Source organism: Tachyglossus aculeatus, chromosome X1 (genome assembly GCF_015852505.1).
Source record: "Tachyglossus aculeatus isolate mTacAcu1 chromosome X1, mTacAcu1.pri, whole genome shotgun sequence".
NCBI classification, from domain to species: domain Eukaryota; kingdom Metazoa; phylum Chordata; class Mammalia; order Monotremata; family Tachyglossidae; genus Tachyglossus; species Tachyglossus aculeatus.
In genome coordinates, this window is record NC_052101.1 from 80,251,798 (window position 1) to 80,268,521 (window position 16,724).

Sequence of the window (16,724 nt, forward strand, 5' to 3'; positions counted from 1 at the left end):
AATAATTAACTGGGCCATTAAAAGGGTTTGCCTGGATTTAAATCTCCTGGAAATGCCCAGTCACTGCAGTATTTTGGACACACTGAAGGCCTGACTGGGAATGGAATTCAGTGGGAAAAATGTACACACCAGCTGATGCTTCACCTATTGGGAAAGGATGAGATCAAGATATATCCAAGCACATTTCAAGGCCCATTTTAACCCTCTTCAAAATCCAAAATGAATTATATAAAATATATACATTTTTAATGGTATTTAAATGCTTCGGTCTATTTGGAGGAAGGAGGATTAAATCCCTACTTTACAGATGAGGTAACTGAGGAACAGAGAAGTTAAGTGCCTTGCCCATGGTCACACAGCATACAAGTGGCAGTGTGGGTTTAAAACCCAGGTCCTCTGACTTCCAGGATTGCGTTCTTTCCACTAGGCCATGCTACTTAAAATAATATACTCCATTTCATCATCTACCATTCTCTAGTAAATGAGAAGAAGAGAAAGATCTGGAAAAAAATGTAAACTGACCATGGATGAGAGGGATTTTAGTACTATGATTTTTTTTTTTTCAACCATGAAAACTCTGCTTAGAACTGTTTGGCAGCTAAAATGCAGTAGAGTGTGAGATTTCCGAACTAAATGCCTTTGTTCACAGAAGGCCTCTCAAGCTTATTCTATTTTTAGCTACTAAGATGTATGAGGATAGGGAGGAGGGGGCATCTTCAGTGACAACGGATTAGCAGGTGTTGGGCAGTAACCTGCCTTTGACTTGCTTGATAAACATCCAGATAAAAGGTCTACAGTTTTCTAAATGGCAGGAAAAATCCAGTAAGTAAACAATCAGGACAGAAAGGGTATATAGACTGCGGAAAAGAAAAACTAACAAAAGCAGTCTATTAGCAATATTGTAGTACTAAAGCAGGAGTTGCTAAAACCCTGGGAGGGATGTCTTTTTTTTTTTTTTATAAAGATTACCAAGGACCAGATTTCTGTCTTCAAACAATACCCAACTCACAAATATCCCACAAAAATTACCTATTGTGCCCAATGGGACCCACCTAATGTCAGTTTTACTGGCAAAATATACATTTTTCTCCAAAGGCAGCTAAAAAATAGGGTGATTTGGTACTAGCATTCTTAGTCAAAATCCCTTGTGGAAGGACTGCAGAACATTTGGTCAAGACTTGAAGGCAGGTGTCTTGAGTGTGGGGTGTATATTTTGTTTTTTGCAAAATTCTTGCAGATTGGGCGGGGGGGTGTATGTGGTGGGGGGCGGGGGGGGGGAATAGGGCTCGGGTTGGAAAAACCCCAGAATGCTACTTATCACTCATTCAATCGTATTAAGCGTTTACTGTGTGCAGAACACTGTACTAAGTGCTTAATCAGATGGATTTGTTTGTGGAGCAAGTTCTGAACAGGACTAGGGGAATGAGACTCCAGAAACGATTAAGGTAAGTGGTGAAACTACTACTGGGGCAGAAGGAAAGGCCTTGGCCCATAGAGAGGCAGGGCCTTTCCTAGGTGCTTAGAACTTGTACATGTTGTTCTGTGAACCCTCTCAGGCCAACCCACAGTGCTGACAGTGGCAGGAGAGGGCAGCAGCAGGGTTCAGCATTGTTAGGATGGGGGCCTCTACCTCAGTTAGTGGTAAATGTAGCTTTACACTTACCAAGTCAGTCATTTTCATCTAAAAAAATTTTCAAAAAAGACACCTGATCCTGGGCAGAGACAGCCATTAAAAAGATTTTCCCCCACCCCCCATGGCTAACCAGTGGGAGGCAGTTTTTACACAATTACAGCTTATCTCAATATGTAAGGTATTGGGCAAATCTTCCTGGAGGGGTTAATACAAATCTCAGTAAGAGTTCCAATATTTGAACCACAAAATACAACTAAAATGTCTTGCAAATTGGCTTAGAGAAGATTTTAAAAAGGGGGAAAAAATCCTCCAAAAATTTCCCTCTCACTGGGAGAAGAAATAAGCCTTCAAGTTGCTAATTGAAACTGCCAGCAGGTTCTTTCCCTGATTTTTTAGAACTTGTTGTACTCATTCTGGTTTCTGCCACTTTAGGCAAGTCACATGAAACCAGGAAAAAAAATTATATTGGCTTCAACTTTTCCTCAAAGTAAAAGGGCAGCAATAGTTACAGATGCAAATAACAAATTAGAGCTAATCATTCTGCTACTCATTCATTCATTCATTCAATCGTATTTATTGAGCGCTTACTGTGTGCAGAGTACTGTACTAAGTGCTGGGGAAGTACAAGTCGGTAGCATATAGAGATGGTCCCTACCCAACAATGGGCTCACAGTCTAGAAGCCCACAAATCTTGATTATGAAACATATTGGGCTTAAAAATCTCATTATTTGGGCAAATGAGGAGGTCTGGGGGCACTAAAACACACAAACAAAAGTTTAAACCCAAATGATGGGGAGGGATCAAAGTGCACTCTAAAAAAACTGTTCTGTTTACTTCCATTGGACAACATCTTGGTCAATCAATCATATTTGAGCACTTACTGTGTGGAAAGCACTGTACTAAGTGCCTGGCAGAGTGCAATATGAGTTGGTAGACACTTTCTCTGCCCAAAACAAGCTCAGTCTAGAGGGGGAGACAGACACTGATATAAATAAATAAAATTACAGATATGTACGTAAGTACTCTGGGGCTGAGGAAGGGCAGAAGAAAATTTATGAATCTTAGCATAAGGGGAACACAGAAGGGAGTAGAAGAGGAAAATGAGGGCTTAGTTGGGGAAGGCCTCTTACAGGAGATGTGCTTTTAATAAGGATTTGAAGGGGGGGGGGGGGATCATCTGTCGGATGTGAAGAGGGAGTGTGTTCTAGGCCTGATGTGGGATGTGGGCGACAGGTTGGCAGCGAGATAACAATATTGAGGTACAGTGAGTAGGTTGGAATTGGAGGGGCAGAGTGTGCAGACTGGATTGTAGTAGGAAATCAGGGAGGTAAGGTAGGACAGGGCAAGGTGATTGAGTGCTTTAAAGAATATGGTAAGGGGTTTCTGTTTAATGCAGAGTTGGATGGGTAACCACCGGAGGGTCTTGAGGAGTGGGGAAACATCGACTGAACGGTTTTGTAGAAAAATGATCCTGGCTGAATTGGGAAGAGGCAGGGAGAGCAGCAAGGTGGCTGATTCAGCAATCAGGACAGGATAGGCTATGTGCTTGGGTTAACATGGTAGCAGTTTGGATGGACAAAAAAGACAGATATAGCGATGTTGTGAAGGTTAAACCGACAGGATTTGATGACAGATTGAATGCGAGAGATGTCGAGGATAACACCAAGATAATGGGTTTGTGAGACAGAGAAGATGGAAAATGAAATTCTATACATCTAGGTGGCAAGTACTGAGAAGTGTCAAACATCAAGACCTTGCTGAAAAGGAAAAAAAAATCCTTTTCTTTGGAGAAACTTTGCCCCAAGCTGAAGTGGTCTGTGGCAGTGGTCAATCAATCGTATTTATTGAGCACTTACTGCATGCAGAGCAATGCACGAAGCACACAGAAGAGGACAATATAACAGAATTGGTAGTCTCAATCCCCACCCACAAGGAACTTACAGTCTAGACAGGGAGACAGACATTAACATAAATTACACATATGTAAGGATGTGTTGTGGGGTGAATGTGGCCAGGTGGAATGAGCACAGGCCTGTGAGTCAGAGGACCTGGGTTCTATTCCCAGCTCTGCCAATTGCTTGCTGTGTGACGTGGGGCAGGTCATTTAACTTCTCTGTGCCTCAGTTTCCCCATCTGTAAAATGGAGATCCAATACCTGTTCTCCTGCTTACCTTAGATTGAGTGCCCCATATGGGACAGGGACTGTGTCTGACCTAATTGACTTGTACCTACCCCAGTGCTTAGAACATTATTTGGCACATACTAAGTGCTTAACAAGTACTATAAAACAAAACAAACAAGTGCAAGGGTGACATAGAAGAGAAAGGGGTAGAGGAGATGGTAGTCTTTCACTGGAGCCAGAGGCAGGTCTGGACCACTACCACCACTTCAAACCATTTTGGCTCAAACCAGGCGTCGGCCTGGAAGCCTGAGGCCAGAAGATGCTTCCCACTGTCACGGTCCCCACAGACTCCCTCTGATCTAAATGGGGTTTCTACCACTACCTGCTTCCCCTAGCCCTGAAAAATGCTGCCACCTTCCAGGATTGGAGTGGCCTCTAAGGGATAGTGGTGGTATGACACTAGTGACAACATTGCTCTGGGGGAGGAAGATTGTACTTTTGGGATGTCCTTGGCCAGGAGATGGAATCCATTGGAACTGGGGTCTAGGACAGTTGCTCCCCTTACCACAACTGCGTTGTTATGGGGAAATGAGTCGTCCTCTCCCTGGTAAACATGTTTCAATTATTCCATGGTATATTTCCTAACTTGTAGCTTTAGGGCTCTCCTCTCTAGTTCATACCTCACCCTGCTGCCGGATCATTTTTCTAATAAAAAAATGTTCTGTGCTTATCTCCCCACTCTTAACCTCCAATGGCTGCCCATCCAGCTCTGAATCAAGGAGAAACTTCTCACCCTTGGCTTCAAGACACTCAATCAGCTCATCCCCTTCCTACCTACTTAATGCACCTCTCACCTTCAGCCCCGTGCTCCTACCCTTTCTCCTGTCTGGAGCTCTCTTCCCCCCTCGTAGCCAATAGACCACCACTGTCCCTCTTCAGAGAGCTACTAAAATTGTTACTCTCCAAGGAAACCTTCCTTGACTGATCCCTCATTTACCCCAACCTTATTCTCCTCCCTTCTGCATTATCTAGGCACCAGCTTTCATACCTTCTATGCACTTTGGTACTCACCCCACCCCCACAGAATTTATATACACATATCTTTATATTCTGTTGCTTCCCCTCCCTGTAATTTATTTTAATGTCTGTCTCCTGCATTAGACTGTAAGCTCCTTTTGGGCAGGCATCATGTCTACCAACTCTGTTGTGCTCCTTGAAAACATGGATAGATTGTGAACAGCTGTATCACAGCGTATATTTCCCCACAGACTCATATGTTACAAATTGGAATCTGTTTCAAGACCTCTGAAAAGTATATGAAATTCCTTTCTGTACTATTTAGCATTCTAAACTGTTTCATTTTTGTTAGTCATGCAGGTCATTACAACACTAAGTGCAGAGTTGTAGTAAGATTATGAATCTTTGCAGGGAACTGCAGAGGTAGAATTTTCTTTCAACATTTGAGTGAAGAATTTTATCCAACAAACAGCCTCTTGTTTTCATGAAGTACCCTGTAGCAGGTCAATTCTTCTGAACACTTTCTTCCCACTTTGGAACTCCTCTCTCCATCAGGGTCTTTTTTCAGTCATTTTTATAAATTAATAATAATAATGACATTTATTAAGCGCTTACTATGTGCAAAGCCTTGTTCTACGCACTGGGAAGGTTACAAGGAGATCAGGTTGTCCCACGGGGGGCTCACAGTCTTAATTCCCATTTTACACATGAGGGAACTGAAGCACAGAGAAGTTAAGTGACTTGCCCAAATTCACACAGCTGATAATTGACAGAGCCGGAATTCAAACCCATGACCCCTGACTCCAAAGCCCTGTGCTCTATCCACTGAACCACGCTAATTTCATCTTTTTAAAAAAATTAATGAGATTTCTCAATCCTAAAATTTTAGTTGGTGTCAGAGACCACAGCTTCGTTGCCTGTTCTGATATCTTGAAATGGTGCATTAACTCACTGAAGTGTCAAACAAAACTGGTTGTATTTCTGGGCTGTATGTATCATAGGTGACTAACCTGGGAAAGATAGACTAGTAAACACCATTCAGAGGCTATCAAAGCACTTTGTAGATATAAAAAATGGAGAGGCTGTGATTTTTTCAAAAGTCATATCTGCTCTACCTACCCTAAACAATTATCCTTCTTAGTTCTCATCCTATTTGCTATCGCCACTGAGTCATTTCACCTAGCAATCATTTTTTAAAGATATTTTTAGTTCTCCTGGTTGCCTCCATTCTCCTTCCTCTAGATGTTCTGCCTGTATCTGACATTAAGTCCAGGTTTCCAAATGTCAAGCTGACAGTAGCACCTACTATCTTAACAGAAAGAGCATTGCCTCTCTGCAGACATTGAATTTTTTTTTTTTTTTTGGTGTGCTTGCTGGGAGTAAGAAAACACTTATTCCCAGGAGTCCCATGGCATGGTGCTCTTTATATCTCTTGCAGACAAAATAATGTGACCATGAAATGGGTGGAGCAGAATCAAAATTTGGGGTTCCATCTTGCCACCTGAAAAGCCCATTTTCTGCTGGGGTGGCAGGAGGGGACTTCATATGCCCATGGCAGTGATGACTCCAGCATTCATTCCTTCAATTGTATTTGTTGAGTGCTTACTTAGTGCGCAGCACTGTACTAAGTGCTTGGGAGAGTACAATACAATCATAAACAGACACATCCCCTGCCCACAACCAGTTTACAACATAGCAGGGAGGGGGAAGAGAAAGAAGCTTTATTTCAATTGGACTGCCTTAAACTGCTATACTGCAGTCAGTCTTTGAGGCCTTTGTGTTTTCAGAATATCCAGTCAGAAGTCCTGTTGTAAATTGGCAAGGGAATTGCAGAGAGAAGCAAAGGAGAAACTAGAAAAGCAGCATGACATAGTGGATAAAGCATGGGCCTAGGAGTCAGAAGGTTGTGTGGTCTAATCCCAGCTCTGCCACTTGTCTGCTGTGTGACCTTGGGCAAGTCACTTCTCTGTGCCTGTTACCTCATCTGTAAAATGGGGATTGAGACTAGGAGCCCCATGTGGGACAGGGACTATGTCCAACCCAATTTGCTTGTATCCACCCCAGCGCTTAGTACAGTGCCTGGCACTGCTTAACAAATACCACACTACACCTCCAGGAAAGAAGAGGCTGTCTCACTACCTTTTGCAACAGCAAAGGGTAGGTTCTGGAAGAATCCTAGCTGTAGAGAACGTATCTACCAGCTCTGCTATATTGTACTTTCCCAAGTGCTTAGTATAATGCTCTGCACACAGTAAGCACTCAATACGATTGATTTGATCGTAGCTCTCCAAAGTTTTCTCTGGTCGAGTGGAGACAAAATCTTTCTCCTTTCTCCAGGTGCTGGTAAAGTGAAGGGCTTCTGCCTGGCATAGTGGACAGAGCAAGGGCCTAGGAGTAAAAAGGTCATGGGTTCTAATCCTGGCTCCACCACTTGTCTGCTACATGACCTTGGGCAAATCCATTCACTTCTCTGTGCCTCTTCATCTGTAAAATGGGGATTGAGACTGAGCCCCAGATGAAACAGGGACTGCGTCCACTTTGATTTGCTTGTTTCCATCCCAGCACTTAGTACAGTGCCTGGCACAAGAAGTGCTTAACAAACACCGTCGTTATTATTACTTCAGGTCTTGGAAGTCGGCACCATATGGTAAAAGGGCACTATCGCCTAATTAAGATGACGGGCAGGGCCAAGACCACTGTGCTCTGCTGCCACCACTCTATTTCAATTGACCTATTTGGGTGGGGATGTTTGGTAGTGGCAGAGGATAAATACTCTTCTCTCTTTCTCTTCTTTTCCCCTCTACCTCTCTTCTCCCTTTTCCCTCTCCCTTTTTTTTTTGCTCTCTTTGCTCTTTCCCCTCTTCTCTGCTACCCCTCCCTTCTCTCTGCCCTGATGGCTTTTTTTGGCTCTGTTTCCATCCCTCCAAATCCAAATCCTGACCCAAATCCTAGCACCTTGTCGAGTAGAGGCTGAAAATGTGTCTTCCTTGGTCTCTAAACTCCATTTCACTCATGCAGGGACTGTGCAAATTTGTAATGGATTCCTCCTTCCCCAGATTTTAATACTTCCTCTTTCATTTAGGTGAACTGGAAAGAGGGAAGAATTACAACTGTATAAAAAGGTTCCCTGAACTTTCACTAGGAAGTGTGTTTCTGGAGTACATTATTCATAGTTTAAAATGATTAACTGAGATGTAATCATTAAAAGTAGCTCAAAGAAAGATGTATTGCAGCAACATTTATTAAGTTAAGGCATTCTTCACTATGTGTAGAGCAGGGTACTAAGTACTTAGAAACATACAATAGAAATAAATGACAGAGGCCTGCCCCTGAGGAGATTAGTTTTCTAATAGGAGTCACGAAGGATTTGTGCAGATAGAGCAGTTACCATGTGAATGAGTCCTCGAGCCTCATGATTTTCTTGGAAAGTGTGACCTTTTTTCATACCGTGGACCTCAACTGCCTTGGTGACCATCTGGCTAGCTGTCCAACCATTATAGTGATAATTGTGGTATTTGTTAAATCAATCAGTGGTATTTATTGAGTGCTTACTGTGTTCAGAACACTGTAATAAGCACTTGGGAGAGTAATAATAATCATGGTATTTAAGCACTTATGTGCCAGGCACTGTACTAAGCGCTGGGGTGGATACAAGCAAAGTGGGTTGGACATGGTCCCTGTCCCACATGGGGCTCACAGTCTCGATCTCCATTTTACAGATGAGGTAACTGAGGCACAGAGAAGTGAAGTGACTTGCCCAAGGTCATACAGCAGACAAGCGGTGGAATCGGGATTAGAACCCATGACATTCTGACTCTCAGGCCCGTGCTCTTTCCACTACACCTTGCTGCTTGTACAACAGAGTTAGTAGACGTGTTCCCTACCCACAATGAGCTTACAGTCTACAGGGGGAGACTGCATTAATATAAACAAATTACAGATTTGTTCATAAGCACTGTGGGGCTGAGGGTGGGGCCAATCAATTGTATTGAGCATTTACTATGTGCAGAGCACTGTAATAAGTGCTTGGGAGAGTACGATTTAAGAGTTGGTAGACACATTCCCTGCCCTCGATGAGCTTACAGTCCAGAGGGGAATACAGACATTAATATAAATAAATTACAGGTATATACATAGGTGCTATAGGGCTGAAGGGGGGGCGAATAAAGAGTGAAAAACCAAGTGCAGGAGCAACACAGAAGGGAGTGGGAGAAGAGAAAATGAGGGCTTAGTCGGGGAAGGCCTCTTGGAGGAGATGTGCTTTTAATAAGGTTTTCAAGGTGGGGAGACTGCCCAACTGCCCAAAGGATACAGATCCAAGTTAATATACACTAAACACTGTGTTAAGCACTCTACTCTGCACTGGGCTAGATGCTAGATAATCGGGTTGGGCACCAGTCCCTGCCCCACATGGGGCTCACAATCTATGTAGGAGGGAAAGCAGGTATTGAATCTCCAATTTACCGATTAGGAAACGGAGGCCCAGAGAAGTCAAATGACTTGTCCAAGGCGACACAGCAGATAAGTGGCAGAGCTGGGATTAGAACCCAGGTCTTGACGCCCAGGCCTGTGATCACTCCACTAGGCATGCTGTTACCAACCATCTATTTCTAATTTTCCCAACTCCTAAAAGGGCTGTCTGCTTCAGAGCCTGAAACTTGAATGATGGTCATCGAGTATAGCCCCTAGTTGTCAATGAAGTCATATGTTCCTAAGAAGTCTATTTTTGTGGCCAAGGCAATAGACTTGCCAGGAAGTGAGTGATCTGTAGTGAAGAGCATGTACTTGAGCAGAATCTAACCTACCCCTCCTAATTTCTTGACAACAGATAATAAGGTTATTTTCAGGGAAAAACTGTGTCTAGGTATTTTAATAAGCTCCACCCTTAAATCTCCTCCAAATCCAGCTCTGACCAACACTACCAGCATCGCCCAACTCTTCAAGGAGACTCTGATCAATCTGAGGCCCCATCCTGTAGGAAACTTAACCGCTCCAGAGAGCAGAACTCTTAAGAATGGCAAGAAGAGGGGTGGGGAGGGGGGAAATAAGGGGGCTCTGAAAACTCAGGTTCAGACACATGATTACTGACCCTAGCCCCACTACCCTGAGCAGCAGCAGTTACCCAGAATCCCACTCATTGGAAGGCATAAGACCTACTGGGACAATTGCTCAGATTGGCCTTGCCCAGGGCAGTCCTGAGTGGTGCTCCAGTGGCATTTGCCTCTTGTCACATGGTTGCTGTAGGTGCTTGCAGAAAATTTTATGTTCATCAGCTGTATTAGTTATTAAGGTATATGTATGAGTAGTTTCATTGGTGTTTGCAAGTGAAATACAAAGCTGAATCAAAGAAATTAAGACCCCTTTGGTAGAGTTGACTTAGAGCTACAGTACACCATGAGCCAAAGGAAGGTAGGAGCAGCGATATATTATAATAATACTTGTTAGGCACTTACAGTAGTGTTGAGTGCTGAGGTTGCTACAAGAAAAGTGTTGGGGGGGGAGAGAAGGGGACAGAAGGAAGGAAGTAGAGGAAACTTATTTAAGCCCCCATTCTTATCCTGCTGCTGCCGCCACCACCACCATCCGACACCAGCAGAGCTGTTCCTTCCCTGATGAAAACTCCAAGAATGTCTTGGAAGGAAGAGTTTTGCTGGGACTGGGCAGTCCCTGCCACTTCCAACTCCACCACTACCCAGGCCAGGTGATGGCAACAGCAGCAACAACCACAGCCCTGCTGAAATTGAGACAAATTCTTTAGAGTTAATGAAGTGGCTGGATAATGTTTCCAGCTATTCCTGAAACTCCCAGGTAGGGCCATTAGAAGGGCCAGCTAGGTTGATCATGGCATGGCCACCACTAACCTGGTTGAAAATTAGCCCATTAGGATGAGGGTGTGTGTGTGAGTTGCCGGGGGCGGGGGGGTGCCTTAAAGAAGCATAGTCGAGTAGCCTTGCTCCTTGTGTTTCTGTTCCCCCCCGCATAGCTCCATCTCTGTGTCTCTTTCCTCCCCTCAAGTTTATCATAAACTCAACCAGAAGATTCCCCTTATCCCATTTTCCCCTTTTCTAGGCTGCTTATTTCCGTAGTTAAAAAACAACAAAAAATCTGACAAAGAGAGTGTGGAAAGGTGGGGAGGGTGGAGGGAGATCCACTCCACAAACTGCCACCTGGCTCAGGCCCAGGAATTATGCACTTAAAAAGTGCCTGGGCCTAGATTGCCCTTTCCGGCAGGAAGTGCAAACAATATGCCAATCTTGCGGTGGGTAGCCCTCCCCATCCTGCAGTAGGCGTCGATGGGGCCCTTGCGGAAAATCCGGGCACGATCCAATTCCCGTTAGAGCAGGGGCGCTACCGCTCGGCCCCGGTCCCAGCTCGTGTGCGACCCCCGGGGACAGGGGCGGCCATCCAGCCGCGGGCACAGCAGGGGGAGCCCACTGCGTGTCTTACCCTCTCGACAGCCCCCACCTCCCCGTTCAGGTCGAATTCCTCCGGGCCCGCCGAGTCCATGGTCCCGTCGCCGCCGGGGCACACTGCTCCGCAACAAACTGCGGCAAGATTGGCCACGATCGGGGTCGGTCGTCGATCCCTTCCCACTCGGGACTGCGCGAACAGCCAAGTGGGGAGGAAAGGGTGTGTGCGTTCTTTGCCACCCCTCGCCCGCTCTCTGCGGCCCCAAAAGAGGGAGGGAACTGGCAAAGTCCCGCCACTTCTAGAGGCCCCGGGAGGAGGCGGGGGCAGGAAAAACAAACAAAAAAAAACCCAAAATGCCAAGGAAGAAGAAAAGCCCACAGTGGGCGGGACTCGCACAGCTTCTCTGTTAGAGAAGACTCGGCAGAAGCTCATCCTAGGATTCAAAGCTAAAGAGATGCGGCCGGCCTCCTCTCCTCCACCCGGCAATGATCCCCAAAAAACAGAAACCCGAAGCAAAAAAAAACTCTAGACTGCAGTTGCGGATCAAAGCCTGTCGCCACCCTTATTTACTCGGACTTTTTTTGTTGTTGTTGGTGGTGGTTTTTTGGCCGAGAAGCAGCTGCCTTAATAACAGCCGTGCAAATTAATAGAAGGGCGGGCACAGTCAAGAAGGGGCAATCCAAACTTCAGAGAAGCATCTCAGGTTATCTGCAGGGAATGTCTGCCAACTCTGTTGTATTATACCCTCCCAAGCGCTTAGTACAGTATTCTGCCCTCAGTAAGCACTCGATAAATGTCATTGATGATGATCTTTGTCCCCTATAGTAAGCAATACATAACAGCACAGAAGCCTAACATGGCTTCCTGCTGACTTAGTGTGGATGAAAATACATTCCTACCTAAAAATAATATGGGTGGCATATTGGTAGAAGTTTCTTATAGATCTCCAATCCAAGAGGGCCTTCAGTACTGCAAAAGAGAACTCAGAGGTAAGGAAGAACTTTCTGACAGGAGGATTGAACCCTGGTTCAGGCTACCTGGAGAGCCTTCAAAAAATGATGGACATGCACTTGCCAGGGGTGGTTGAGGGACTTAACTGTCTAAAGGGAGGAGGCTAGACTCAGGGACTTCTTGAGGTCCCTTCTAATTCTGTATTTTTGTTGTTGCTGTTGTTTATGAAACTGGATGGCACTGATTTACCATGAAGCACTACTTTTAGCTTAATTGGTAATTTGCCTCTTTGTGTTAGCGTATAAACATGGTCTAGGACTTCTCTCTGAAGCTCTTGATTATCAGAGATCCCCCGGATTCAGTAACCCATAGCTAACCTTAAATAAAAGCACTCTCATAAGAGCTCCTTTTTGTGGATGTCTGCTATATAAACTGGAACCTAAGATTGTCCCTTCTAGGGGTGATGATAATGTTCAGCATTACTGATTGCACCACCTACCTCACAAAGTATTGCTTAAGCCAGGGTGAGGAGGGAAGGGAAACTTCTGGCTTAAGTTCAACCTCAAGCTAGGTGACATCTGGAATGCAGAAATAGGTGACATCCTACAGTGGAGGGAAAAACAAAAGCAAGTAAATGTAGGGTAGGGATTCTCTGTGCCTGGTCCAGTGAAACAGAGGTGAGCCACATTAGACAATGTGAGGATTTCCAGGCTTTATCATGACTTTGAGATTTGATAGGAAATAAATGTAAATATTAATGGTTTAGGGGAAAGGAGTCAGGAGTCAGATTTCAATTATGGTCTAAATCGCTCATTCAGTGAATGACCACAGGACAGGACTTCACATAGCCTTATTGTAAGATTCTAAATCAAAGCAAAGCCGGGAGTGGGGGAAAGGCAATAGTGGAAAACATATGATGATAGTGTACCTAACCCAGGCTATCCAGTCATCTGATGTTTCCTCCTCTACTGCTGATCTTCAACAATGAAGAAACCTCTCCATATTTGCTGTGTACAGTAATCACATGACTATCAGTGAATGATCTGTCCATTTTGTGGCTGCCTGATACGTTTTTAAGCTTTATCTAGCTGTGATGTGAGCCTGTCTGATCTTTTCCCACAATCTACATAAGTGGTTCCTTGTAATTGACCAATCTCTCAATTGCTTACTGTGTGCAGGGCACTGAATGAAGCGATTGGGAGAGTATAATGCAAAAGAGTTGGTAGAGACAATCCCTGCCCACAAGGAGCTCAAGATCTAGAGGGGAAGACAGACATTAAAATAAATTACAGATAGTGGAAATGGGAGAGTATAAGGATATGGGCATAAGTACTGTGTGGGTGAATATCAAGTGCTTAAGGGGTATAGATTCATTCATTCAGTCAATCATAATAATTGATCACATACCGTGTGCAGAGCACTATACTAAGCATCCCATCAAAGGTCACCAATGATCTCCTCCTTGTCAAATTCAATGGCCTCTACTCCAACCTAATCCTCCTTGACTGCTCAGCTGCCTTTGACACTGTCGACTACCCCCTTCTCCTGGAAATATTATCCAAACTTGGCTTCATTGACACTGTCCTCTCCTGGTTTTCCTCTTACCTCTCTAGCAGCTCATTCTCAGTCTCTTTCACAGGCTCCTCCTCCGCCTTCCACTCCCTAATTGTGGGGATCCCTCAAGGTTCAGTTCTAGGACCTCTTCTGTTCTCCATGTACACCCACTCTCTTGGAGAACTCATTCGCTCCTATGACTTCAACTACCACCTCTGTGCAGATGATACCCAAATCTACATCTCCAGCCCTGATCTCTCTCCTCCGCTCTCGCATTTCCTCTGCCTTCAAGACATCTCTACTTGTATGTCTTCCCATCACTCAAGCTTAACACATCCAAAACAGAACTCCTTATCTTCCCCGCCCAAACACTGTCCTCCCCATGACTTTCCCATCACTGTAGATGGCACCACCATCCTTCTGGTCTCACAAGCCCATACCCTTAGTGTTATCCTTGGCTCCTTTCTCTTATTCAACCCACATATTCAATCTATCACTAAATCCTGTCAGTCCCACCTTCACAGCATCGGTAAAGTACACACTTTCCTCTCCATCCAAACTGCAACCACGTTAATACAATCATGCACCCTATCCCACCTGAATTACTGCATCAGTCTCCTTGTTGACCTCCCAGCCCCCTGCCTCTACCCACTCCAGTTCATACTTCACTCTGGTCCCCGGATCATTTTTCTACAAAAATGTTCAGGACATGTCACCCTGCTCCTCAAAAAACTCCAGCTCCAGTGATTGCCCAACCACCTCCGCATCAAACAAAAACTCCTCTGCACTGGCTTTAAAGCACTCCACCATCTTGCCCACTCCTACCTCACCTCGCTTCTCTCCTTCTACAACCCAGCCCGCATACTTCACTCCCCATGCTAACCTTCTCACTGTCCCTCTATCTCATCTATGTCATTTCTGACCCCTGGCCCTTGTCCTGCCTTTGGCCTGGAATGCCCTCCCTCCTCAAATCAAACAGACAATTATTCCCCCCGTACTTCAAAGCCTTATTGAAGGCACAGCTCCTCCAACCACCTTTCCAGACTAAGCCCCACTTTTCCTCATCTCCCACTCCCTTCTGCATCACCCCGACTTGCTCCCTTTATTCATTCCCCCTCCCAGCCCCACAGCACATATGTACAGATCTGTAATGTATTTATTTATATTCATTTGTTCATTCGATTGTTTTGAGCGCTTACTGTGTGCACAGCACTGTACTAAGCGCTTGGGAAGAACAAGTTGGCAACATATAGAGACGGTCCCTACCCAACAAAGGGGTCACAGTCTAGAGGGGGGAGACAGACAATAAAACAAAGCATGTGAACAGGTGTCAAGTCATCAGAATAAATGGAAGTAAAGCTAGATGCACATCATTAACAAAATAAATAGAATAGTAAATATGTACAAGTAAAATAGAGTAAGAAATCTGTACAAACATATATACAGGTGTTGGGAGGGGAAGGAGGTGGGGGGGGGGATGGGGAGGGGGAGAGGAAAGAGGGGGCTCAGTCTGGGAAGGCCTCCTGGAGGAGGTGAGCTCTCAGTAGGGCTTTGAAGGGAGGAAGAGAGCTCTTCCCCGTCTCCATGCACACGCCCCTTCCCGGACACCCTCACCCGAGCCTGAACCCCCACTTTCAATTCCTCACCATCTTCCAAAATTATTTCTCAGCCAAACTGAACAAATCCTACTCACTCCCCAGTGGGACGCCTTCTCCTGCCCTTTGGCCCGCCTCTTCCCCTTGCTTAGAAACCGAAGGTTGCCGACCCCAATGTGATCCCCAGGGGACCGAGCCGCCCTTCTGGAGTCAGCGACTGAGCAGCTCCGGGACGAGGGACTCATGGTCTGACCGACAACCCCCGGGGTGGGGAAGGAGACAGCTTGCCAAGTTGATGACCCATGGGCAACAGTCGGTGAAATTTGCCTCACTCTGTCTCCCCCTCTAGACTGTATGCTCGTTGTGGGGAGGGAATGTGTCTGCTTAGTGTTATATTGTACTCTCCCAAACTCCTAGTTCCATGCTCTGCACACATCAAGCACCCAATAAATATGATTGAATGAATGAATATATGTTAAGCACTGGGGTAGATACAAGATTATTAGATCATAGTCCCTGTCCCAGATGGGGTGCATGATCTAAGGAGCGGAAACCATGTAAAGAAGAAGAAAAATTATGGCACTTATTAAAGGCTTACTCTGTACTAAATGCTGGAAGAGATATAGGGATACAAGATTGGGACACAGCCCTTGTCCCCCATGGGGCTCACGACCTATCAGATTCTCTTTTTGCAGATGAGGAAATTGAGGCTGAGAGATTAAGTGACTTGCTCAAGGTCATACAGTCGGGTAGGTGGTGGAACCAGGACAAGAGTGAAGTCAAGAACAACAAGTTACAAATTAAGCAAAACAAGATAACAGTGTTTCAGTAAAAAAAAGCTAAAAGCAATTACAGTTGGGGTTGGTAGCAGATCTGATCCTGCCCCAGCAGTAGGCCCCGATGTTCTAAGAGAAAGACCACTTTTGGTAAAGATTAAAAAGAAAACAGAATAATCCCTGCAGTTCTTCTGGGTACCCCTCTTCTATCACTATGTCCACATAGCTAGTAACCCTATAACCTTAGTAACCATTAAATGGCATTTCTCAGAACAAGGTAAGTCGAGAATCATGAAAGTAGAAGGCACCTCAAGAGGTCAATTGATCTAAGTAGTTGGATGCCTCAGCCTGTCTGAAAGATAAAAACCAATTGTTGCCTCTCCTCTCTTTAAAGATCTTCAGGAATGGGAATTTTTATGGTATTTTTGAAGTGCTTACTATGCATCAAACACTGTTCTAAGCACCGGGGTAGGGACAAGTTAATTAGGTTGGACACAGTTCCTGTCCCGCATGGGGCTCACAGTCTAAACAGAACAGGGAATTCATCCCCATTTTACAGTTGAGGGAACTGAGGCACAGAGAAGTTAAGTGACTTGCCCACGATCACAGAGCAAACAATTGATGGAGCTGGAATTAGAACCCAGGTCCTCCGGCTCCTTGGCCC

At 45.1% G+C, this 16,724-nt stretch overlaps 1 protein-coding gene across 1 annotated transcript in view; it reads right to left on the reverse strand.

Moving 5' to 3' along the window:
* Positions 1–16,724, reverse strand: part of NINJ1 (ninjurin 1) — a 114,154-nt gene that overhangs the window by 92,359 nt on the left and 5,071 nt on the right. Inside the window, exons 3-5 of the mRNA XM_038771704.1 lie at positions 16,138–16,189; positions 12,084–12,153; positions 11,221–11,482 (exon numbers count right to left, since the gene is read on the reverse strand). Coding sequence (XP_038627632.1) covers positions 11,221–11,482; positions 12,084–12,153; positions 16,138–16,189 — 384 coding nt within the window. The remainder of the gene's footprint in view (positions 1–11,220; positions 11,483–12,083; positions 12,154–16,137; positions 16,190–16,724) is intronic.